This window comes from Zootoca vivipara, chromosome 1, assembly GCF_963506605.1.
Source record: "Zootoca vivipara chromosome 1, rZooViv1.1, whole genome shotgun sequence".
Taxonomy (NCBI): domain Eukaryota; kingdom Metazoa; phylum Chordata; class Lepidosauria; order Squamata; family Lacertidae; genus Zootoca; species Zootoca vivipara.
Window position 1 is genome coordinate 55,227,216 of NC_083276.1, and position 27,506 is coordinate 55,254,721.

At 42.9% G+C, this 27,506-nt stretch overlaps 1 protein-coding gene across 7 annotated transcripts in view; it reads right to left on the reverse strand.

Annotated features, from left to right (window-relative positions):
- Nucleotides 1-10,973: 10,973 nt before the first annotated feature.
- The window catches only part of PRR5L (proline rich 5 like), a 72,130-nt gene continuing 55,597 nt past the window's right edge, over nt 10,974-27,506 (reverse strand). For all 7 annotated transcript variants that reach the window (XM_035116178.2, XM_035116171.2, XM_035116144.2 and 4 more), the window contains one exon: nt 10,974-16,761. In XM_035116178.2, coding sequence (XP_034972069.1) covers nt 16,379-16,761 — 383 coding nt within the window. In that variant the 3' untranslated portion in view covers nt 10,974-16,378. The remainder of the gene's footprint in view (nt 16,762-27,506) is intronic.

A 27,506-nucleotide genomic window follows, 5' to 3' on the forward strand; every position in this document is an offset into this window, starting at 1 on the left:
GAGCAAATAAACTGAAACTCAATCCAGATAAGACTATGTGGCTGGTTTCCTGGACCAGATGGCTGGGTGGTTGCCTGCTCTTTGATGGAGTTATACTTTCTCTGAAGGAACAGGTTCGTAGCTTGGGGATACTCCTGGATCCTTTGCTGTCATTTGAGGCTCAGGTGGTCTCAGTGGCACAGAGTGCCTTCCATTAGCTTCCGATGGTGGCCCAGCTGCACCCTTATCTGAACAGGGATAGATTAATAATTACTGTTATCTATGTTTGGGTGGTACTGTGCGTTAAACCATAGAGCCTAGGGCTTGCCGATCAGAAGGTTGGCGGTTCAAATCCCTGCAACAGGGTGAGCTCCCGTTGCTCAGTCCCTGCTCCTACACTCTTCCACGTTCTAAATCTAATGTTAATGACCCAAAAATCAAATAAGTTGATCAAAGGACATCTCAACGGTATTGCGCACAAGAGTTAGACAGGGTGCCAGCGTTTGTCACCTGTTTCGCCCACAAAGAGTTTCGGGCTTCTTCAGTAAATTTTCTCTCAAGGTTTTTGATATATTTGTACACATACACTGGTGATATAAACCAAACCTTATTAACATTATATTAATATAAGAATATTAATAAGGTTTGGTTTATATCACCAGTGTATGTGTACAAATATATCAAAACCTTGAGTTGACACTTCATTTTATCAACTTTACCTTGATTGATATCTACAGGAGCCTGGCTTAAGGAATTCTAAAGACTGAAATTTCCTTTTGGACAAAATTTGTATGCGTTGCCTGTTTGTGGCTTCTGTAACAGTTTTTGTACATTTTTCTCTCTGTTTTTGGATCATTAACATTATGTAGATTTAGAACATGGAATAGTGTGGTAGCTTTTTGTGTGCCGTCTTTGTGCTGCTTATTTCATATCGGTCTATTACGAGAACTGGCAGCATAGGTTCATTTTCTCGGTCCCTGCTCCTGCCAACCTAGCAGTTCGAAAGCATGAAGTGCAAGTAGATAAATAGGTACCGCTCTGGCAGGAAGGTAAACGGCGTTTCCGTGTGCTGCTCTGGTTTGCCAGAAGTGGCTTAGTCATGCTGGCCACATGACCCGGAAGCTGTACACCGGCTCCCTCGGCCAATAAAGCAAGATGAGCACCGCAACCCCAGAGTCGTCCGTGACTAGACCTAATGGTCAGGGGTCCCTTTACCTTTACCTTATGCTCTGCTAACCTTGGGGTTAGATTACAGCAATGCATTACCTACCTCTGAAGACTGTTCAGAAGTTTCAGCTAGCACAGAATTCAGTGGCTAGGTTGTTCACCAGGGCAAGGTGGCTTGAGCATATTACATCAATCGTGGTCTGACTGCACTGGCTACCAGTTAGTTTCTGGTCCCAATTCAAAGTGCTGGTTTTGACATATAAAACCTTAAATGGCTCAGGACCTCAATACCTCAAGGATCACCTCTCTCCATATGAACCTACCCAGATCCTGAGGTCATCAAATGAGGGCCTTCTTTGTGTGCCTCCTCCATGACAGGTCCAGAGGATGACAACATGGGGAAGGGACTTTTCTGTAGTGGCTCCCTATTTGTGGAATGCTCTCCCCAGGGAGGTTCACCTGCCATCTTCATTATACACTTTTAGGCCCCAGACAAAGACATTCCTCTTGATCCAAGCCTATGGCTGATTAACATCCAATGCCCTTTTAAAATTTGTTGGGGAAATTATTGGGTTGTTCTTGTTTTTATTTTTTATCTTGTGGTTTTATCTTGTGAACTGCCCTGAGACCTGCAGGGATAGGACGGTATACAAATTTAATAAATGATTATGGTGATGGTGATACAATAGGTCTGCAGAATAGGAGGGGAAAGTGGCTTCATAATTGGATGGAAGGTGGCAAAGGTGCTTAGTAGCTGCAATGCATGGGAGGAGGAAGATGCAGAAGTTTATCATGGGTGTAGTTTGTGTGCAATGGTAGTTTTACAAAAGGAAGGAGAAGCATGGGTTTGAAAGTGAAAATGAGTGCAAAGCAGTTGTGCAGAATACAACAGTGAAGGGTCTTCAGAAGTGGGATTAGGAAGGTGAAAAGTGAACTTAGTTGTTACTTGGGATGGGAAGGGGAAGCTCAAGGGGGTTAATGTATAGGGAGTGTTAACGTGTAGGGAGTTGGCATGAGAAGCAAGCAGGAATGCAGCCCCTATTAATAATATTATAAATGTGCAATGTCCCTTATCTTCCTCTCCTATTTATCTTCCATATCCAAGATCTACCAGAGAGAAATTTCTATTGATTAATATTGCTTTTTTCCATTACCTTACAATTTAGTCTTTTGTCAAACTCAGATAATGTTGCCAATTATTCACAGCGTTTTTCAAGGAAAGTGCCACCAGATGGCACTATCAGCTTATCGAATTGCTGTTTCTCTGTCTACTCCATTCTTAAGGCACCTTAAATAACAATGAGAGAGAGTTAGTTACAGGTAGGTAGCCGTGTTAGTCTGACGCAGTCAAAATAAAAATAAAAAAATCCTTCCAGTAGCACATTAGAGACCAACTAAGTTTGTCACAGGTATGAGCTTTCGTGTGCCTGCACACTTCTTCAGATACCTGGTGCATGCACACGAAAGCTCATACCTATGACAAACTTAGTTGGTCTCTAAGGTGCTAATGAGAGAGAGGTCATCAATAAATATCCCTCGGATGGCTTACGAGCAAAATATTATTTAAAATAATATATAATAATTAAAATCAACAGTATTAGAACTAAACTATTGCTCCTGGAAGATGTCAGCAATCTGTTCCTGGGAGACCACAGAGGTGCAGGGCAGACTGCAAGTGCTTTTCAAAAATGACTTAATGGAGAACATACCTGCTAAGTCTTTCGGATCTGAATAAGGCATAGATGGTACCTATGATTTGTGTCTAGAATTTAGTTTGTGATCAGCATTCTCAGGTTGCCCCTAGGGCTTTCAAGAAAGCAGTTTGGATGCTGAAGCCCAGTATAACTTGTTCCTGATATGTCAGAAAGTAATAGTGAAGAGGAGGAGGAGGAGTTTGGATTTGATATCCCTCTTTATCACTACCCGGAGGAGTCTCAAAGCAGCTAACATTCTCCTTTCCCTTCCTCCCCCACAACAGACACCCTGTGAGGTGGGTGGGGCTGAGAGACTTCAAAGAAGTGTGACTAGCCCAAGGTCACCCAGCAGCTGCATGTGGAGAAGCGGAGACATGAACCCAGTTCCCCAGATTACGAGTCTACCTCTCTTAACCACTACACCACACTGGCTCTACATTACTCACAAAGGTACAGACTACAGCTTCTAAGCAAACTCCAAGAATGGTTATCAGAAGCACTATAATGTATTTCAGTGGCTAAGCCTCAAGGTTATGAAGGCATAGGTGGCAATTGCTTGTGGAAAGGATAAATGCACTCTTAATTGTATTCAACTAATTCTTACTCAGGGTGGACCCATTGAAATGAATGCATATGACCAAGTTAGGTCCATTAATTTCAATGCACCTACTCTTGAGTAAAACATAGTTGACTACCACATATAGTAAACATAGAGGGCCTCATATAATTTTTCTGAACTGAAGATAGTATCTTAAAAACAACCCTTTAAAATCTGTTTGTGGGAGGGGGTTGTTATTGGTTTGTTTTTGTTCTTACTTTTATTATATATTTAGGTTTTTTTTATCTTGTATTTTTTTGTTGTGTACTGTCCTGAGATCTACGGATGTAGGGCGGCATACATATTTAATAAAAGAAAATAAATACAGAAGCAGTAGAAAGTTCTTGCAGTTCTTGCGCTAAGTTTCAGATCACAGAACTTGATTTATCTGATAAAATGAAAGGTGTGGCTCTGAGATAATCAGGGCATTATTGATGGGAAAACTGTCTGTGCAGCCAGGGGACTTTCCAACTTCTTCAAAATACTGAATAGAATTAATCCTGGAGACAATATTGCCCCAATTTAAAATAAAACAGGAACTCCTTGTTCAGGAAACTCCTATGTAGCACTGTAACTGAAGCTACAATTATGGTTTTACAAAGTGATTATTGCTGTCTGAACACTTTTCTGTTTGAACATTAACCTTCTCTTCCCCTTCGGAATCTCATGTTAGCAAGTAATTGCTGCTATTGATCCAGACTTGGATTCAGAAATATCAATACTGTTGTCTCAAGGAAGTGCTTGGAAAGACTAACTCTTCCTCTTTGCTTTTTTCTTAACAAGAGACACCTGAGTTTTCCATCTTTTCTGTACTTTATGTCCTCCAGTTCACTCCTAATGTTTGTTCCTGATTTATAGCCTTCGGTTGAGAACATTGCACTCTCTCATTCCCTCAGGTTTTATTGCAGACAATCTCTAGTAAAAGCAGCACAGGAACAGTGCTATGGACATGAAGTAATATAGGGGGCGGATTCTACAATATTACTGCACATAGAATGCAGGAAAAAATCTGTGGTTTCCTAGACTGTCCAAAATCACAGTGATGGCTAGTAGGCATTGCACCTGATGGGGTGATTACCATAATTGTTGTTGTTATGAAGGGAGAGCTCGTGGAAGCCGGGCAAGGTGGGGGGTCACATTGCTGTCCACTGAGGTGACACTAACAAGGAAAGAGCAACAGCAACTAATAAAAAGAATAATGACTAACATGGCTATTGTGACATACTTTTATAAGGGCTTGAACAGGTTTATGACTCCTCCAACTTCAGCTTTTAAAATGCTCATTTGTTGATCCTCCTCAAGAGCAACATTAGCTGTCATGGTGGAATAATGCATTACATCAGCAAGGAGAAGTTGTTGTTGTTGTTGATGATGATGATGATGTTGTTGTTGTTAATTGAATTTATATACCACTCTATACCCAGTGGTCTGAAGGCAGGTCACAGAATAAAATCAAGATATAAAATCATGAAATATCTAATAAAAATAACAATAACCCAATAGCCCCCCCCCCAAAAAACCATATTTTAAAAGGGCGTAGTATGTAAATCAGATCAACCAAAGGCCTGGTTAAAAAGGAACGTTTTTGCCTGGCACCTAAAGGTGTATAATGAAGGCGACAGGCGAATTTCCCTGGGGAGAGCATTCCACAGGTGGGGAGCCATTGCAGAGAAGGCCGGTTCTCGTGTTGCCACTCTCCGAACCTCTCGAGGAGGCACACAAAGGAGGGCCTCAGAAGATGATCTCAGGGTCCAGATAGTTTCATATGGGAAGAGGCAGTCCTTGAGGTATTGCAGTTCTGTGCCATTTAAGGCTTTATAGGTCAAAACCAGCACTTTGAATTGGGCCCAGAAACTAGCCAGTTCAGTCGGACCAGGATTGGTGTAATCTGCTCAAACTGTCTTGCTCCGGTGAGCAACCTGGCCACTGAATGCTGCACCAGCTGAAGTTTCTGAACCGTCTTCAGAGGCAGCTCTGTGTATAACACATTGCAGTAATCTAACCTAAAGTTCCCAACCACTGGGTTTTATTAATAAATGGCAGGACAGCAAGAGTGAGAGATGAAAATAAATTTTGCTTTGGTGAGCTACTGGTTGTAATCCAAAAGGAATCAGAATCAGACCAAGAATATAATACATTTAAATCAAAGCACAGAAATGATGGAAATATACAAACTCTGCAATAACTGAAATATAAGAGACAAAAGAATATATGAATAAAATATGAGAGAGTGATTTATGGATTACTAAGTCCTGAATCACATCCTCCTAAAAATTGGAATGGTGAAGTCTGAGCCTCTCAAACAAATAAGCAGAAGATAATATCAAAATTAAATTAATTTTTTGGGGAAATAAAACCCTATAAAACCTGCATCTATTCAAAACTATTCATGAACCCAAGTTACCCAACATGCAGCTCCAAAAAGGAAGCTCAGAGTAAATGGCAAACAACAGCTACAAACACAGACCAGCTGGCACTGAGCAAAGTACTGTATTTTTTGTTCCATAAGATGCACTTTTTTCCTCCTAAAAAGTAAGAGGATATGTCTGTGCGTCTGGAGCGTCTGGAGTGAATACATGGTCCCTGGAGCCGATTTGCCCAGGGGCTAAAGGCAGATCATGCTTTTTTTTTTTTAAGAAGGTGCTAAAGGCTAACAAGAGGGAAGGAGAAAGGAGCTGATTGCAAGAGATCGGAGAGGGAGATAAGGGAGCTAGCTCTCTTCCCGGCCCCTTGCCTAGGCCTCAATTGTTGTCTGCAGAGGGAGACATGTGACTGGCTGATTAGATTATCTGTCTGGAAACTGTAGAAATGGGTCCCTTTCCTAGAGAAGCTGCAGAACTGTGAGTTGAACCCCATAAAAACAGGATTTTTCCCTCTTTGCAAGGAAACTCAGCAACTTTGAGCTGATCCTAAAAAATGGAGCTTCCCCCCTTTGCAAAAAAAGATGCACATCTCTGAGCTGACCCCCCCCCCCAAAAAAACGGGGCTTTTCCCATTTGCTTTCTTGTGCAGCTTTTTTTTGCAAAAAAATAAAATAAAATTCTTGTTTTCCTCCTCTAAAAAACTAGCTGAGTCCTATGGTCAGGTGCGTTCCTATGGAGCGAAAATATGGTAACTGTGTTTGAATCCCATCTCCAAACTGTAAGCTGATCTCTCTCTTTTTTTTCTCACAGCCACTACAGACTTTGCACATTGACTTCAGTTGAAGCTTCCAATACAATAGGATTTGAGGAGGAAAACTTTTACCATGTAATGTAAGGTCTGGGCACATACAGATCAAGGTTGTGCAGCTGTAAGGATAGGAGCAGGCATTTCACTGATGTCTCTGCCACAGATTTCCTGCGTAAACATATAAAAGTTAAAGCTGAAGTTCCTGTCTTTTAAATAAAGCTACAAGTATCAGGGGAATGGTAACTGTAAATCTTAGGCAGGAGAGCTCCAAGAAAGCCTTGTTTCCCTAGCTACTTTGCAAGAATTTATAGTCAACAGATCATAAGAGAAGTCAAAGTTGGCTTCTTCCAGCTAATTTCCTTGGGTGTCTAACATTACACCATTCTCTCCATGTGGGCTGCTGTTGTTTTCTCTTTTAAAATTGATTGTTACATGTGCTGACATTATGTTAGCTCCTGGTTTCCATTAGAAACTATCCTTGCAAAAGATTATTTTATCAGTTTTTAAATAATGGATGTGAGATCTTGGAGGTATGGGGAGTTTTCTCTTCCTTCAAACTGCAATATGTTTGCTTTGCCCAAAATGGTACCTGTACTGCTGCCACTGAAAGGACCCTCTCTCTGATCCATCTAAGCATATATTAGGGGATGTTGGAGCATGCAGAATGACAATAATCACAATAGGAGGACAGGTTTGTACTGGACTAAGTGGTCCTTCAGTTACCCTAGTCCCAAACCCTCGAAGCCAGGGCTGTACAGAGAATCAGGTGCTTCCTATATAAACCAACCTTCGTTGTAGTATAGGTTGTAGCATTATATACCAGTTTAGTTTACTAGTACTCTTAAAATAATAATAGCTAAAACAAAACTTGCCTATACCAGTTAAAGCAGCCTTTCTCAACCTTGGCTCCCCAGATTTCATTGGACTACAATTCCCATCATCCCTGCTAGCTGTGAATGATGGGAGTTGTAGTCCAACAACAACCGAGACCGGGGGCTGAGAAAGGCTGAGTTAAAGAATAATAAACCAATCTCTGCTAATTAGACTTGGCACTTGAATGTCTCCATATGCATTATGAATGAAGTTCATAAGTTACAGTGTGGCTTTTGCAACTGGAACTTGGGTTTCTGTTAGAGCAAATGTGGTCCAACAGCTACTTGAGCTGCATTATAAACCAGATATTGGTAACAGAATTTGTAAGGTCAGAAATAGTTCTCAACTGCTTTGTTTTTCCACTTCTTCAATAGCAAGCTCCTGAGTCATAGTCCCTATTCCACTGGGAAAAAAAGTAAACACATTCAGCAAGTTCCTCTTGAGGTTCAAAATGAAGTCTGCTTCCTTCTAGATGCAATGCTGTGGACTTGTCCTGACTAATTTAATCTTGAATGCAAGCTTCCTATTTTCCCTTAACTGAAAAGCAATACTTCATTATTTCACCCTGCCTGACTGCTGCTGTGAATTTAGCAGACTAAAGCCTAAAAGTAGAGGCTCTTTTCAGTTATTTGGTAATAACCAGTTACTTTCCAATTCCAAGTCATTGTTTGGCAATATATACTGTTGTATATTGTGTACCAAGTTTACCTTTGCCTTACCAAGTATAGAGTTTTGTCCACTCCAATCCATCCATCCAACTGCACTAAAAGATAGCATGTGTAGAAGAATTATTCGAATAGCTCAAATCTGTGGGTGTACGATCAGATCAAGGAACATAGCCTGCTATACAGCCCCAAATTACTGTTCCCCTTGCCAAAGCTGTCCTTAAATGTTGTTGACTACTTTCACTTCAGTTGTAGAAGAGGAGGAAGAAAAGTTATTTGATGCTAAAGAGGAACTTCGTTCATGAAATATTTGGTACTTCCCCTGACTCATATGCCAAACGCAGAGTTTCCCACATACAAAGGGAAACAGTTTGCAAATGGCATGCCCTCAGTGGGTTGGATCCACCACCTGCAGAATAAGGTCTTTCCCAGAGTGGCTTAACTGTCTCTTTCTTCACAAGTAGAGAATTGTACCTCTCAGAAACAGAGATTGCCTAACAAATCGGATCCTCCTAATTGAGGGTCCGTGCTGCGGGGGGGGGGGATTGAGCCCAGCCCACATGATGGCCTCACAATCACACCATGGCCTATTGGCCAATCAGAGATCGGTGGTGCGTTTGTGGGGGCATATAAAAGGCGGCGACACATTTCTGGGGATTCACCTGGCTTCGTGACACCGAACACTCACCTAGCCTGTATTTTAGGTGTCTGCATTGGCCTTGCTCTGGACTTCGGTTGGTCACCTGTTTTGGAACAGGGGCTGGGTAGGATTTTTTTTCCATTTGGCAAATTGGCACTGGCCATTTGGTTTTCGCCTACCTCTTAGCGATCGTCAAAACTTTTGTAAGATTTGGCAGTTAGGCATTGGCTTATTGTAATGTGGGGGAGGGGAGGTGCCGTCATCACCTGCCCCTCCAGGTACAAGGGTACTCCGTTAGAGGAATCTGTTGGTCTGGATCTCATCCAAAGTCTGCTTGAGGGGCTAAGGCCATGCCAGGACCCAGCAGGAACCCCGGGGTGAGCTTCAGTTGGTTGCCATCGATGGAGCTCCCTCGTTTGGCTGTTTACCCTTCCAGACTTCCTGCAAGGCGGGCAGGAGTCAGATATAGTAATTGCCAGTGCTTAAGCCAATACCACTCACATTGCTGTAATCAATAAAGTTGTGGCCTACATTTTTGCCCATTAACCTTAAACTAAAATTCTGTGTCAGTGTGTATTTATTTATCCTTGGGGACGCGCAACTCTCAGCGCCCTTAACTACATCTCCCAGAATTCTTTGGAGAGAGTAATGGCTGTTTAAAATGGTATCCTAGTGCTTTTAACATATGGTGTGAATGTGGCTTAAGATTGCAACCACTGCCCACACCCCAGTCTCCACAAATTGAACCTATATGCATACTGCATAGAAGTGGTGTGTGTGTGTGTGTGTGTGTGTGAGAGAGAGAGAGAGAGAGAGAGAGAGAGAGAGAGAGAGAGAGAGAGAGAGCTTTCACCCCTCAGCTTCCATTTGTTCAATTCTACACAGATGAACATATAAACAGGGCTAAAAGTTAAAATGTTAGGGAAACAACGGAGAAGGCATATTATTAGACCTTCAGTTAAATCAGCTGTGGGGAACTGTTGGTCTTCCATATGTTTCTGAGCCACCATTCACATTGCCCTTGGCCATTGCTCATGCTTGTTGGGTCCAATGGGAGTTCAGCAACATCTGGAGGACCGAATATTCAGCACACCTATGTTAAATATTTCAAGGCAAACAGCTTGAAGAACACATCTGATCCCTCATTGTTGTGAGAGTAGAGCAAGTCTTCATCGGTGCCTCAACTCAGACTTCACTCTTATTTGCTCTGATGAAGGGTGATTACCTGTTTTAAGAGCAGGCATCTAGTGCTATTTTTCTAGAAAAAGAGATGCTGGAACTCACCATGTAAAGCAGGCATAGGCAAACTCTGCCCCTCCAGATGTTTGGGACTACAATTCCCATCATCCCTGACCACTGGTCCTGTTAGCTAGGGATGATGGGAATTGTAGTTCCAAACATCTGAAGGGCCGGAGTTTGCCTATGCCTGATGTAAAGCCTCAATCCTTCTCTTAGAATGGCAATGGTACCCATCTGAGAGGTGCCAGAACTGAGTTCCGCTGAGTTCCCACTGGAGAAAAAAGCCCTGGGCATAACAATATTTTGGTAATAGTCAGCATATTACTAGACACTTTGTTTAAACCGAGTTACAGGTAGGTAGCTGTGTTGGTCTGGTGTAGTCGAAACAAAATAAAAAAATTCCTTCCAGTAGCACCTTAGAGACCAATGACAAACTTAGTTGGTCTCTAAGGTGCTACTGGAAGGAATTTTTTATTTTGTTTAAACAGAGTTCATCAATATACATGGAGTTGGGTCCTTACTGTAACACTAGGGGGCAGTGTTACTCTATTAAATCTGGAGCAGCTGTGCCTGCAAATTGGCGGGCTTTGCTGCAGAGTTTTGGGATGCTGATATGGCAGCTTGAAAGAAAGGGTTTTTTTTTTAAAAAAAATGTTCCGTAAGTTAACTGCAACCCTGTTTAACTAAACATGTGCTCTCGCTGAAAACCATGAAATTCTCCCCTGCAGCACTTGGCAAAGAGGTGGTAAGTAGTTAGAATTTTAATGTTTTCCTTTCGCATTAAGACTGTATGTTTTAACTTAATGGTAGATAGTAAATAGAAAGCTAGCTAGTGAGGAGATATGTAAGCATTACAGGCAGGGGAAGCGATCTTTAAACACACTCTGTGAACGCTGCGGGAAACCCTTCAGTAACACCACCTCTTCACCTTGTTAACGGGCACTTAAACTAGAGCAGATGGTGGTTTGTTTGTACATCTACATATATATGAAAAGAAGTGGTTAAAACCTAGTAGCACGGGGAACAGAAATGCCACAGAAGTTGTGAATGCATCAGCTGCCTGATGCAACCCAGATTCTGCTCCTGACACATCTGAGGCAAGGACTTGGCAGCAAAACTCAGTCCCCTTCAATGGATTGTCTTCCATGCATAAGCAAGCCCCTCTCTGTATCTCAATGTGAGATGGAAAAATAATGCAAAGCGGGTTCTGAACTTTGCTACTGGAGAAAATTTAGTGTGGCGAAGTCCTCTGGTTCTCAAGTATTTCATTCCCTTTTACCACCACCACTCCCCCAGCTGGCTTTAAAGCAAGGATTGGAAACTTACAGCCTGGGCGCTAGGTCCAGCCCAGGGCCTTGACCCCTTTGCTGAATTCTATCCTTTCCCCTTGAGAAGAGTTGCGAAGATGCAGATCAAGCCATATTGGGGACTGCCAAGCAACTGAAGAGTGTGCGTGGAGTCTGACTCTGGAGAAGGTAGCAGTGGTTTGTAGGAACCTGTACCAGCCAGGAGGCAAGAATGAGAGGCAGGGAAAACTTCAGAGTTGGAAGGTGGAGCACAGGATAGGTAAGAAGAAGAGGAGAAAGAGGCAGGTCGGGCAAGTGAAGGACTGTGTGCTTCCACACCCTCTCCTGCACCACTGTCTCCCAGAACCAGGAGGGAATTGAAAAGGGATGCACAGAGAAAGTTTCCACATAGGCACAGGAGTTTCAAGAGCAGTTTGCCTGGACCTATTTCAACTATTTGGATGATCACAGCTAATTTGACGTATAACTTTTGGTTCCTTGCAATGGACTTGGTCTTCTGAGTCTCTGTTCAGAGGACTAGTTTCTGGCAGGTAGCCGTGTTGGCCTGACATAGTCGAAACAAAATTTTTTCCCTTCCAGTAGCACCTTAGAGACCAACTAAGTTTGTCATGGTTATGAGCTTTCGTGTGCATGAATACCTATGGCAAACTTAGTTGGTCTCAAAGGTGCTACTTTTTTTTAATTTTCTGTTCAGAGGATCAAACAGTGTGATCATCTACTAAGAAGCTTACATTGGCCCAGTTTTAGAGATGCCTTGAAGCAAATCTAGGGATGTTCTGGCCCAGCACACAGTGAAGATATCCCTTGGGCAGTGTCTATTGTTAGCCAATTATGCAAGTGGTTTGCTGTGCTGGAAACTTCAACACCACCATCCCAAAGTGCAAAAAAGCAAGGTGGGGTGATTGGCCTGGCCTGGCATACCATCCAACATTTCTCCAATGAAAATAGGGACATCGTAAGGAAAAGTGAGACATTCTAGGATCAAATCAGAAACTGGGATAGCTTCTGTTAATCCAGAACTGTCCCTAGAAAATAGGGACACTGAGGGGGTATGGCATGAACAGGCGTAAGATATTTTAATACTGAACTGAGATGAGCAAGCTAATGAAATCTTCCATAACAATGTACCAGATGTCTCTGTGTTACAAAAGCACAGACTAACAGTATCTTCCATAAATTTAGAATTTGGATGCAAGCAACGAGTATAAAACAATGTGATTCTTTTTTTTCTTTTGCCCCCGAAGAAAACTCCATAAAATTTTCACAAGCCCTCTGTCTGTAAGATCAAGGTGATTCATTTATTAGGGATGTCCAAATCTGATTTCCCTCTCTCTATTCAGACCAGGGTGAATAAGAACCCAAAGGAGGGAGGCAGCAGCTCCTTTTCAAATGATGACTCCACATGCTTCCCCCTGCTGCGAGGCACCTGCTGCTAGCAATGACAGAGCATTATTAGGGAGGGATTTATGAGCTGTGCCCAGATTAAAAATTAATATAGAAACTGGCCTCACTCAATTTTGGGAGGCGGCATTTGTTTTCAATAAAATAATTCATACTGCTCAGGAGGGAGGGGGGGGAAATTTTCACTAAAAAAGAACGGCATAAAAGGAAGGCCCCTTTTAAAGAAATCTCTTGGAGCTCCATGGCAGTGGAGAAAGCACTGGCCATGGATTAAGCTGAAGCCAGAGGGGCTGCCTTGTGCGCTCCATCTTTCCCAACATCAGGGTCTTTTCCAGGGAGTCTTCTCTTTTCATGAGGTGGCCAAAGTATTGGAGCCTCAGCTTCAAGATCTGTCCTTCCAGTGAGCACTCAGGGCTGAATTCCTTAAGAATGGATAGGTTTGATCTTCTTGCAGTCCATGGGACTCTCAAGAGTCTCCTCCAGCACCATAATTCAAAAGCATCAATTCTTCAGCAATCAGCCTTCTTTATGGTCCATTTTGTTACATGGGTCTAAAGGACAGCTGCAAATATAGTTGACAATATTCCAGTGTAATTCCAATGCACCTTCTGCTTGCTGCGTTGTTGCTCTCAAGAGACAATGGGGCATGTCTCTAGGGGTGAAGTCAAACTACTGTGTTAGCAGCACCAAAGTGACCTCCCCGGGGCTCAAGCTGGGCAGTGCATATGGAGGTCCTGGGCTGCCCAGATGACAAGACCCCCCTCTTTGCCTTGCAGATGTGATGCTTTATAGCAGACCAATCTGTTTGTCTGGTCAGCCCAATATTGTCTACTGGCTGCAGCTCTCCAGAGGGAGTCTTTCCCATCATCAACTACCTACCTGTTCTTTTAACTAGAGGTGCTAGGAATTAAAACTCAGTGCTGTCATCATGCAAAACATGTGCCCTACTACTGATCTGTGCCACATTTTCCTGGAAGGCAGCAAAGATTTTCATTCTAAAAGAAGGTAGATGCAGAGGAAAAACTGTGGCTATGTGTGGTTCCACAACAGATCCACTATTATGGTTGTAATTATACATTAGGCCTACTCTTGGTAACACAAAACTTGCTGAGAAGATGGTGCATGAAGTTTGGCTCTGCTAGACTATTGCTTAGTCAGCCTTTCAGCTGACTTCCTTCACTGCCATGTTTACTGTACTTTGATGTTTCATGGACCCACAAGCACACACCCTTGATTGGGAGAATTGGTGGTTGGATGGGAGAAGAAAGAATGAAATGAATGTCTGTGGAAACTATACCTATGAGCAAGAGAGAAAGAATGCACACTTGTGTGTACACATGGGGATGAGAAGGCCAAGTGGATGTAATATAATGGGGATTTCAGCAGATTAAGGCAAGCAGAAGGCAATGCAGTTGATAGGCATGAGAAAACACAGACATCTCTGCAGCAGGCTTCATCAAAGCTGTTTCTTGTGAATATGTAAAATGAAGGCAGGCAACAAAGGTTCCATTTAAATAAAAGGATTTCTAATTGAGGATTCAACACCAGTTCCTACCACATTTCCAAACATTAACTTTTTCCCTCTTTGTGAGCTTCCATTAGACATTCAGAGTAAAGCTCTCTTACCAAGTTAATCCTTACCATGGACTTGATTGGTAACCATCACCGTGGCTTGGCACAATTCCACAGGGGCAAGCATACTTGGAAAATTATTCATGCGTTCTAACATATACATTCAAATCAAAACCAGAAATGGACACGTAGTGGAAGAATAAAGGGGAAATGTTATTCTTCATTCCAAATTAGTTACTTGGAACATTTTATAGAGTGAAGGCTGTAAGCCTATACACTTGCAGTTGAGAATCAGGCTTTAAGACTAGGATTTACCTAGCCTTTGTTTATATCTCATTGGAAGCCCTTATTAGGGCCTGGCCACCCACAAGCCCATTCATTTTATTAAGCTGGCCCTTTTACAGCTTAAAAGTTCATTCATCATTCTGGACCTCTGAAGTCAAATCATCACAGAGGCATCGTCTCTTGTCTGTGCACCTATTGGTCTAACGTGACCATCCCTGACCCTGCTCCTTAATTTTATCAAGACTGAATATAATTCCTTGGGTTGCATTCTACTTCCATAAAGAGGTAACTGTTGCAGAACAACTTTCACACACTATTATGATGCTTGATTTTTTTTAAAGTAAAAATCTGGCTATTTCAGTTGCTAACAGGTTCTTGGAATCACCCTCATTGGGAGAAGAAGAACAGCCCTGCACCTGAGGAACATCACCCCTAACCACCCCCATGATAACTTGGATTACCAAAGGTATTTGGTAACAGAACTGTGTTGTGACTGAAGCATTAGTTTTCTAGAAACTGGAACCCTGGACTCCAGAAAGACATTACTACACAGCCTCCAGAAAGCAAGTCTGTCCTGGTGCTGAGCTTTGTGTCAGAGGTATGAACGTAAGTATAAAAGGCATTACACATTCTCTATACCAGTCAACAAATTACCCTGTTTTACAAGAGGAGGGGTGTTGCCCCCAAATGAGGTTAGATCCCCATCAGCCTAAAGTTTCCCATATGTAATGGAATCCCATTGTTTAGTAAGACATTCATTCTTGGTGTTCATGGAAACAATGGGTAGGGTGGACAGTTCTCAGTTCTACATGTTAATACCCTCAGTAGCATAGAACCATTGCCACTCCATAGTTAGTTAAATTAACTAACATGACTAAATTGGGTTCATTAATTTTAGTGGGTCTCCTCTGAGTAAAACTTAGTTAAATACCACCCACAAGTTCCTTAGCATGAGATCCTTAAAAACAGCCTCTTCCCCAACTGAGTCTGCTGGAATCTAAAAATTTAGAGAGTCTTCCCCAGCCTAGTTCCTTCCAGATGTCACTGGACTCCAACTCCCATCACCAGACCATTGACTATGCTGGCTGGGGCTGATGGGAATTGGAGTCCAACAACTGGAAGGAAGATTTTTCTTTGGAATATACTTAAAGGATCCCTGAGAAGAGCAATGCTGTAAAGAAAACCTAAAAATCCACAACATTCAGAAATGGCTTGTGCAACCTGGTCACCAGCTTTTGCTGTTGAATGAGGCAATGTTCATTCAGTGTATTACAGAGTTCTAACTCTGGTAACTGGGGGCAGTTTCACCCATCCTGCTGGTTCAGCTTGCACAGTACTTCAGTACTGATCATCTGTGTTCTGGAAAACCAGCATGCTTCATAGCTGGCTTCCTGTATGTGCCAGAGACTGTTGCTAGGCGAAAGTGTGTGCCTAATAGTATTGTTCATTCTCCCCTGATTTCATAGGACACCCCACACAAGATGTGACAAAAGAGTGAAAGACCAACTCAGGAGGAGAATAGGTCTGAAAAATATAGAAAAAAGGAAAGGGGAGGTGATGTTGGAATGCTTGAACGTAGCAGCTTTGTACCTTGAAAACAGTATATATAAGCCACGTAAAATTAGAACCTGGCCTGGAAACTATTATTTCCAAAAAGTCTTCCAATATTAAGTTAGGACATGGCATGTTGATCTCATTTCTGGAGTTTGACTCCTCCATTGTACTCAGCAATGACAAAACAATGGTTTGCCTAACACACTTGGTCCTTCTTCCCTCCACACGGCATTTCAGCAGACAGATGTGCAGTTCAGTTCTGTGGGTTCCTGCATGGATGCTGTTCCCAGCCCTTCTGGTCCATCTACTATTGTGGGCTCACTAGAACATTGCCTGTGGTTTAAGCTGGGCTGAAGGAGGAGGCATGTGTCGCCACTGTCTGGTTCCTCCACCACCATCCCAGAGTGCATAATGGAAGCCATGGCCAACAGCTGGATATCAGAGTGAGCATTGGCAACGGTGTGGCGGCGGATGTTCCCACACTTCTCCAGATATGCCTCGCCCTCCTGCTCAGTCAGAGGCGTCAAGGCAGTCTCGCTGACTTGTCGGTCTGCCACAGCGTGAGAAGAGAAGCTCAGCCCATTGGGTTTGGGACGAGGTCTATGATACCTTCTCTCTGGAAAATAAGAAGGAAGGCAAGCAGATTAATTGTGGTCCGCATACAAATCCAAGAGCAACCGGCAGTGCAATTTTTCAGAAAACTTCCCTAGACTGGGTGCCATCCCTACCCAGCTGTTTTCTTCCAATGTGGGCTGTGACATATCTTTGACAAAGGAACGAAAGAAAGTGCATCATTCTGCCAGGCAGGAATAGTCATGTATGTACATGTGAATGTATATATATACTGTACATATACATGCACACACCAAGAGAGAGAATAAAAAAACTATTTAATCCTTCCTTTAATATTGTTATCCAGTGGAGGAATGGTTGTTGTTGTTTTATGTACATATATAATTATTTCTCCAGCGTTGGTAATTTGTTACAAACATTTGCATCAAGTGACTCCAGAGGTTGTACTTATTCGCATAACATTAGTTTCTAATCTTTCACCAAATTAACTGGATTGAATTTCGCAATGGGGAAGCAGGTTTTTTTTTTTATTATTCCTGTATTTTCTAACCATGCAATCCTATCTTTGAGTTAACAAGAATCTGAAAAATGACAGCCTTCATCTGCCTGCTGTTTGTGCCTTGCATTCAGGATCACATCCATCCATCCCTCTATCTGCAGCATCCCTGTTTTCAGACACTCATACCAAATGTGCAAATGTCAGGAATGGAGATTGAAAGCATGGTCCCAGTTCCCCCTACATGTGGAGAATAAGGACCATGATCTGTGAATAAGGAGCATGGCAGTAAAAGTGGCTTATTTAGTTGGGACTCCAATCCTCTTCTGGTTGTAGGCCTGCCTCCCTTGTCAACAACAAAACAACTGTTCCAAGTAAATATAGAGCCCCAGTGTTATATTCAACTTTTAGTCAAAGTAGACCTACTGAAATTAATAGATCTAAGTTAGCTGTGACCACTAATTTCAATAGATTAACTCTGGGTAAATATTAGTTGACGGCAACCCCACAAGGACTGCTTCTTTACCCACCCACCATGAAATGCTGGCATGAAATGGGGGGAAAGAGAGATTAATAACAAGGTACAGATAATAATGATCAGCCAAATGATTCATGAAAGTATGGTAAGATGCTTGTGAGGTGGGCTAGAAGGATGAAAGTGTCCTTTTGGAAGGCATCCAGCCTGAGACCTTATGTACATGATGTCTTTTTTGTTTATCCACTGGCCTACTAGGGGATGACCGACAGTTGGCTGGTCATACTACACAGTTGAGCACTGCCAGCAATCACAACCTAAAGGTGTCAGCTAGGGAGAAACTGAGGATTGCAGCCAACCCTCCTAGATTTACTCCCCAAAACTGTTCCAGAGAGTTGGGGAAGCCCTCATAACAGATTAGGAGGTATGGGGCACACAAGGAGAGGAAGTCCATTACAACACACACACACACACACCACATACATACTTAGAGGAGAAGAGGTCTCTGGCTAAGGCTTTGTTTGTATATCTCTTGAAATGTTACGCCAACCCTTGGGTGTATTAGAGTGATATATTGCACAATGTTTTTAAAGCCATATAATCCACCTTCGCTTTGAATGTTAACACCGCAAAATAAGCAAACAGCCTCTAAGCTTAAAACGACCTGCATTAGTAGCCCTAGGGATTTACATGAAGCTAGTATAAATTTACTCAATTCAGTAATCTTCATTGCTTCAACTTCATGGGTATGGCTAAGTTATCTAATGAAGCCTCGAGGGACTAAGTTCTCTTGGGGCCAGGTCAAGCATTTGCTCTCTCCTCCGCTCCCTTGCCAGATTCAATCTGCAGAAGATGGTAAAAGTTGCCATAAAGCTAAGATGGAAAACACTGGTTTTTTTGGCTGCCGGTATTTTTAATGTTGGAATTTACAATGCTTATAAAAGAACAGCTTTATTATTATTATTGCAGATTATAATGGCAAGAGGTTGGATCCGGAGTTGCCATACTACAAAGGGAGGAGCCTTTTCTTTTTGCTGATTTCCCCCTCACTTCCCCACAACTGTTCCAGAGCAGATCTTCAGGGGGTACAGGGGGAAGAGGGGAATCAGAAAAAAGAAAGGAAAAAAGTCACCTCTTCCCTTCTTCCTTCAGTGTTCTGTAAGCAGAGTAACACTGGTGGGAACTCTGGCTCCAAGCCAAAATAATTATTGCAAAATTTTATTACTGCAATAAGTTGCAATAAATAGTTGAGGAATATAAAGCTCTTTATATTAAAGTCTTCTGGCACATTCCCAGCAAGCATGAATGGGAGGCAATCAGCACACAGAGAGAAAATCACAGCCAACTATTCTTCATGCTGTGCCACAGACACTTCCCAAATTGTTCCCTGGAGAAAAACAAAAGTGAACTTGATTTGTACAAGACACCAGATTTTAAGGACAGACAGACCTGGAGTTTGAGGACTTCAGATAGTACCGTTAAATGAGAAAATTATCCTGGATCTTTAACATTTTTGTTTAATATTATTTGTACCAAAATTAAGCTTTCTGAAGCTCAGCTCAATTCCAAGCTAATATCCCATTATTCTCTCAACTATCACCCTAATTTCAAATATAAAAGGTTGTTAAATAGTATTGAATAAATTAGCCTGCATTCCCCTTCTACCACCACCACCAAAAAATCTTCCAAATTACCATCTCTAAATTTTGATAGCAAGTTTTTAATTGAGAACAATAAACATGGTTTATGAAGCTAAAAACAAGGATTCGGACCAAGTACTCCTCCCTCATCTGTCCCCTTGTATGCTGCCTTCAATTGTCTGTTGCATCCAAACTCTACCTTAATGTCAGTTAAACCAATAAGCCAGCCTCAGAGCCTGACTTGTTCTCTAATATCCATACTAACTTAATGCACCCGGGAAACATTTCCTTCAATCCATTTCCTGGTGGTCATTTGGAAAATTGAAATTTAAGTTTACTTTTTTGAAATTTGAACGATTCAAAGTCTGAATTGTAAGATTTAAAGAGAGGTTAGATTTCCTAAAAATACAATTTCAACTTGTAGCGCTAAGAACACGAATAAGAAGAGACTTGCTGCATCCAACTAAAACACCTTTCTAGTCCAGCATTCTTTCTCCCAACTTAGTTGGTCAGATGTCTATGAGAAAACCACAAGCAGGGCATGAACATAATAGCACTCTCCCACTATTATCCCCAAGAACTGGTATTCAGAGGCACAGGGGGGGGGGAGAAAGGTGTGCAGGGCCACATAGTCAACACAGCTGAGAGAGCAGCAAGTTTTGACACCTCCCCTGTTGGAGCCCTTCCACTGCATCTGGTCATTAGAGACATTTTTAACTAAGATCTTCACTTCCTCCCTCCCAATCCGTTTTCCTTTTGTGTTGTGTCTTTTTCATAGATTGTAAGCCTGAGGGTAGGGGCTGGCCTTTTGAGCAATTTGAGACTTTGTTGACTGAAGAGTGGGATAAAAAAATATTTTAAAAAAATATTGTCTCCCTTACTGGAGGTAATCTAGCCATGAAGGGTGTATTCCTCATGCAGTCCTTACCTTTGATTCCCCATGAATTTGTCTAAATTATCTTAAGTAAGTGCTCTCATGGTTGTGCAATGTTTTCTTTCCCCGTAACCAATGACTACCTGTGCAAAACATTACATCAGCTGGGTTTTGCACTAAAATAGACTCCCAGCCACAGTTCTTTCCAGCAAAATCCTTATTGATTCTTTTCATTGTTAACGTAATGTGTTTCACATACACAGTTTGATGAAGTAATAAGCTGCACTAAGATCAACACAGATTACATGGCACGGTATCTAATAGTAATGTGGCAGAAGGATACATAGCTTTTGACTACTCACATGTTTAGGTAGGGCAAAATCCAGCATGCCTTGCTCAGATTTTCACTCATGCCATAGGCCTCATTCTCCTTCCTCTCAACTGCAGCACCCCTAAATCTGCTGAGGATGGTCCCCAACTACCAAGAGTAGATACTGGAGTTACATGGGAGGAGAGGAAGGGGAAGCCCTGCTGTGCAAGCAGAAGAAATCCTTTCTACTCATGCATGCACACCATTGGATTGAAGCCTACGTAATTCAGGGAAATCCTGAACAAGTTGTTTCCCTTTCATCTTTTACCTTTATTACACACAACAGAGAACTATTAATATACATCCATACAGGAGGCCAAGCTTGTTACTTTTAACCCGCCCTGGCTTCTTCCCTATGGAACCCCCTCCCTTCAGATGTCAAGGAGATCAAGAACTACATATATTTTAGAATACATCTGAAGGCAGTCCTGTATTGGGAAGTTTTTAATGTTTGATGTTTTCCTATGTTTTATATATGCTGTAAGTCGCCCAGAGTGGCTGGGGAAACCCAGCCAGATGGGCGGGGTATAAATAATAAAGAAGTTGTTGTTGTTGTTGTTGTTGTTGTTAACCCTTAAAAGTTCCAACACAGCTCCCGAGTGTCTCATGGGAGGGTCATTTGAAAGGCAGCACCTGATCTTTGAAATTCTCTACCTACACACTGATGAAGTCTCTTCATTAAATGGATTCTCCTTCCTTGGAGGTTTTTAAGCAGAGGTTGGATGGCCATCTGCCATGGATGTTTTAGTTGAGATTCCTGCATTGCAGGGGGTTCAACCTGATGACCCCCGGGGCCCCTTCCAACTCTACAATTCTATGGTTTTATGAAATGATATTTAACAGCTGGAATAAAGCTTTCCTATTTTAACAAGGCTACGAAGTTACTGTTCTGTCCTTTTTACTGTTTTACAGTGCAATCCTAACTAAAACTATTCTGGAGTAAGTCCTACTGAATTCAGTGGGGCTTACTCCCTGATAAGTGCGGCTAGGATCGCAGCCTTAGTGTGGAATTTAACATCCCACTGTGGTGAAGGTCCCATCTGTGCAACTTGAAATGCAGCAAGGGGAAGTGACCTTGCTGAGTTTTAAGCTGCTACTGTGTACACAGCCTTCATATTCTCAGTGCTTCCAACTGTATTTCCCACTGGGCGGAGGACAGAAAGGAGAGAAACTCCAGTCTCCCTCCCTATTCTGGGATGGCAGCAGGAGAAAAGGCAGGTGTGCAGTACAGACCAGAGCTGTGACTACTGGATAAGGGGGTTCGGGAGCTCATGGCAGAGCATGGGGGTGGTAGCAACTACCATATTTTTCTGTCTATAAGATGCCCCCGTGTATAAGACGCCCCCTATTTGGGGGGACTCAGATTTAAGAAAATGTGGGGAGATGCATCTGTGTATAAGACGCCCTCTATTTTTTGACATTATTTTAAAAGAAAAAAACCTAGTCTTATACACGGAAAAATACGGTACTTTGATTGCTTCCCTGCTGTCATTTGTAATTGCTGGTCCCAATTCAAACTGAACCTGGGAGAACTTTCCCTTTTCTCCATTGTGAGGGACAAGGGATACAGGGAAGTCCCTCCCATCTTAAGTTCCAGCCCATCCCCAAGCGCTGGAGAGAGTAAGGAGAGCTCTGCCTCCAGCGGAGAGTCAGGAAGTGGTGTCCGAGGCTCAGGCAAGGTTGTGGAGCCCATGCCGCAGGTGGGACAGGAAGTTGGACGCACGGGGGGGAGGCCAATCCCCCCAACTCCCGAATTGCGACGCAAACGTAGGGGGAAGAGGTTGGGTCTGCCAAAGCTTTGGTGCTGGAAGAAAACGCGCCAATCGCCATTCGGAGGTTCTGACACCTCACCTTAAGGATGCATTTTTACTGCTCTGAACACTGTAAATAATCAGCACTTAATAAAAGCCTTAAAAGACCATGCTGGTGTCGTTACTCTAGAGTAGCCATATCAGGCCCTCTGACATCCATGAAGGGTTATGAAGCGAGACGCTACCAAGACTTTGCTTTCCAGCATCAATAACGGATGCTGTTGAATCATAAGAAGTCTACTGCAATTTCGCTTCGCGCACACACACAAAATGGTTAGAGCATTCGCTCCCACACAGAGGCTCTCCCTCTAGTATGGTAAAAGCTGCACACAGCGAGGCTGATAGCAGCATTGCCTGGAATGCAGTCTATCTTTCTGAGTGGTAAAGGGAAGATATTCCTCCAGTTGTCATTGTATCGTGCATCTCTTTCCCCTCCAGGCCTTTCAGCTGGAAATGAATATCTGCTTCATTGTCCGCGCTAAGAAATCGTTCTAGGGTGCCGCTGGAGCAGCAGATTTCTGCATTCCATCATGGCAAAGGCTGCATTTCAGCAATTACTTATCACTGGCTGAAATAATGGGGTGGAGGGCAGGGGTGGAAACGTGACAGCAAAAAGCAACAGGCGAATAGCTCTAACTGCCTGGAGATATGGAGCAAAGTACGCCTCTGCCATGCTAAACTAGCAACCTGCCCTGCTGATGCCAAAGCATGAATGTATTTCTAGCAAGTGGATTGGAGCCAAGAGGGCTGCCAGAATTCAACACACACACACACACACACACACACACACACACACACACACACACAATGGGACATAACTAGTCCAGGGAATGCCCTAGTGATAGTCAAAAAATTCAAAAGTCAGTGAGGCACAGATGGGGAACCTGTACCCTTCCAGATGATGCTGTACAGGAACAAAGGAAGCTGCCTGGTACTGAATCAGACCATTGGGACCATCCAACGCAGACTGGCAGTGTCCCTCCAGGATTTCAGATCTGTATCTCTCCCAGCTTTAGCTGGAGGCACCATTGATTGAACCTGGAACAGCAGGTACTCCACCACTGAGCTTCAACTCCCATTATGCCTGACTATTGGCCATGCTGGCTTGGGTTGCTGGATACTGGAGTCCAACAACATCTGGAGGGTACCAGAGATTCCCCACTACTGCTATGGAATGTTGAGCAACTGGGAAAGACAGGTCCCACCTCTGCAATACAGTAGAAGTATGTTATGTATCACTGAAGCAGGTGAAAGGAAAGGACTTCTTTTTCCCCCAAAGCAGCCATGTGGGGCCTCAGATCGGTATGTATTCCTGATCCAGACTGGGAGCCCATGCTGGTTTCTCTTAGAAATCCTCTCCCCATTGCACTTTCTCTTGAAAGGCTTAGGTGAAACCCTACGCCAAAGGATAAATGGACATAAATCTGACATGAATGAATCTCAAGACAGAGAAACCAGTAGGAGAACACTTCAATCTCCCAGGACATTCTATACAAGAGCTCAAAGTAGCTGTCTTATTACAAAAGAATTTCAGAAATAGACTGGAAAGAGAAGTTGCTGAATTGGAACTTATTACCAAACTTAAAACCATGGAGAGACCTAGTCTGAATAGAGACATTAGATTTTTATCTCATTATACATCAGGCATCCCCAGACTTCGGCCCTCCAGATGTTTTGGACTACAATTCCCATCATCCCTGACCACTGGTCCTGTTAGCTAGGGATCATGGGAGTTGAAGGCCAAAACATCTAGAGGGCCGCAGTTTGGGGATGCCTGTTATACATGATAAAGCTATTTTTAGCCATCTCACCCCTTGCTTTTTCCTGTAAGACCAATTGCAGTCGTTAACAGCCAATCACCCATTCCCACCACCCTTCTGAGTAATACCCCTCCCCACCCTCTCACTATATATAAGGGTCTGGTGACTTCTGTTTCAGTGTATCTGAAGAAGTGTGCATGCACACGAAAGCTCATACCAATGACAAACTTGGTTGGTCTCTAAGGTGCTACTGGAAAGATTTTTAAAAATTTTGTTTCTCTTGAAAGGTACAGGTAGCTATAATCACCTTCAAGGACAAGTAGCAACTATGAAGGGAAGGGGGAGTGATTTTCAACAGACGCAGACCTGGGCCCAGATCACATCCCTGCACAGCCATTTCTCCTTCAAAATAAAAGCAGCCAGCCTGAGCACACTTTTCTAAATGTTGAATAATGTAAAAAGAAAAAAAAGAAAAGAAAATGAAATGAAAACAGCTAAAAACATAAAATACCAACAGAATTTGCCGTGGGTGATTTAGCTGAGATTCCTGCATGACTGTGACTGTGAATTTTAAGAAACAAAAAACAGTATGTACACCCATGGCAGAAACCTATTTATCCAGCAGGGGAAAGCTTATCTGAACCAAAATATATTCAGTTGTTTCTAGAAAGTGCAGATAGTTTCTCGACAGGAATGGCTGCTCCACAGAACACAGGCAGCCCTACTGATAGCCCAGCTCAGAGTTACTATGGGGCAGACTTCCAATGTCTATGGAAACTTGCAGGAGCTTTCCTGCAGACCACAGTGACCTAGGACTCAGCTACACATAGAATGTGTTGCAGTTATACATCCTTAAGGTTACCCATGCATGGACCACTGTGGTAAAGCCAGAATACAGGAAGCTTATGCAAAACAAGGTTGGAGAAACTCTGTGGACTTTGATACAGAAGCTTCCAGCTTACAAAACTCAGGTCTCTCCATGCTGTTCAATTTTGTAGGCCAAAGCTCATTTAAATTTCTGGATTTGTTTTTTTTTAAAAAAAAAAAATCAGTTGAGATGAGAAGGCATCCGAATAGATGCTTTCTGCTAGCCAGCATATGATTCCACTTTTCAAAATTAGATTTTGCAATGGTTTCCTTCTGTATCTCATTTTTTGGCGGTCTCAACTCATTGCCTCCAATAGTCCCTTCCAACTTAGAGCAACAGCAATAAAAAGCAGCTGAACGTGTATCTTGAAGGTGATGCATTCCAAAATCCAATAATGGCAAAATGGAAGCAACTGAGCAAGGAAAAAGCAAAACACTGCAGGCTTTGTTCCACAGCCCCATGCTACTATGACAAGCCACCCATAACCTTCTTCTGCTACAGCCAGACAACTCAGTAAATTGCTGCAGGCTGACTAAAGCAACAAGGAGAGAGAGATCAACAGGTTCAGCTAAGCAGATAATGGATGAAACCAAAAATTGAAATAAGGGTGGAACTTGGAACCACAGTTTTGGCAGATGGGAGAATTAGCATGGAATCATGCTAAGACCAGTAACTTCCTGTTTGGCTAGTGTCAGAATTATCACACTCACTTTATCTGAGTTAGTTGCTTATGCTATTGCATACGACTAATGTCACCTTTTGAATTATGGTGCTGGAGGAGACTATTGAGAGTCCCATTGACTGCAAGAAGATCAAACTTATCCATTCTTAAGGAATTCAGCCCTGAGTGCTCACTGGAAGGACAGATCCTGAAGCTGAGGCTCCAATACTTTGGCCACCTCATGAGAAGAGAAGACTCCCTGGAAAAGAACCTGATGTTGGGAAAGATTGAGGACACAAGGAGAAGGGGATGGCACAGGACGAGATGGTTGAACAGTGTTCTCAAAGCTACCAACATGAATCTGACCAAACTGCGGGAGGCAGTAGAAGACAGGAGTGCCTGGCGTGCTCTGGTCCATGGGGTCACGAAGAGTCAGACACGACTAAACAACTAAACAACAACGTCACCTGAGGAACATCCAGTTCCCAGGGCCAGCTCAGGATATTTTGCCGCCTGAGGCAAATGGTAAGATGGTGTCTTCACACAGCTTTCACAACCAGAAACCAACTGGAATGCCAGTTGCACCTTCCTTCGAACACCAGTGGTGGAATAGCATTCTTCCCTGTACCTCAGGCAGTAGGTCAGATTTGAGAGGGGGGACAGGACAGGCCACTCTTAGCTGAGGAACTCATAAGGAACAGGCAGGAACTGTTGCTGCACCCTGACCATCTGCCTCTTGAGGCGGTTGCCTCACTTTGCCTAATGCCAGACTGAGGGACCCCTGGTCCCCCAGATGATGTTGGGACTCCAACTCCCATGGCCAACAACATTTGGAGGGCCACAGGTTTCTTCTTAGGTCACTTAGATATAAGTATGAAGGAAACTACACGTCCACATCAGGCACCATGAGAAACAGACAACCAGTATATTGAAGCAATGCTGCTTCTACACAGTAGGCTAAGATGCAAATGGGTTTCTGAGAGAATTAAGTTAAAGTTAAGGTTAGTAAGATGGTGCTGCAAGCAAAAGGCCTACAAACTAGAAGAATGAAGCAGAGGTGGAAAACAATACGAGTGGAGGAAGCTGATTCAACTTTTTTGTTTCCACTTTCAGCTGCCACCTCATTTCTACAAATCACTTCTCACAGAAGTAATCATCTCACACACAAGCCCACGAATCCAGGCAAGATCACAGGAAGAGCAATGGAAGCATCAAACATTATATAACCAAGATAAAAAGGCAAAGAGAGGCTGTAAAAGCGAGAAAATGAAAATGCTTTGTGCAAAGAAGAGATCATGAATAACTCAGTCATAAAACAGTTGAAAAACCATAAAAGGGAATGGGAGACAGAAAAGCTTTTGAGTGGAAGGAAGGGGAAATTAAGAAAATATCCACTCATCGTAAAAAGTTGGAAGCAATCGTGTGGGGAAAGGAAAGGGGGTGGGGAGCAAAATGAACTTGGTGTTGGAACTGGGGAACAGACTAAGAAATGGTACCCCTACTCAGAGTCGACCCACTGAAGTTAATGGGCCTGGCTAACATGGGTTCATAAATTTCCCTGGGTCTCCTCTGGATAGGACTTAGCTTAATACCATCCTCTCTTGCCAAAAGCTTAACAAAAAGTCAGCTCCGAATATGCTCAACCAAAGAGGAACAATAAGAGTTTTCCAGAGTCCAGACATACGGTAGAACACTACCCAAGATTTCCACAGTGTGACCCTTTAAGAGGGCTTAGAGTAAATTTAGTGAAAAAACCTTGGTCTTTAGCACCAGTTTCCTTTGTCCCTCCAAGCATTTAGGCTCATGCAAATGCAATTTATTTGACTGCTGCCG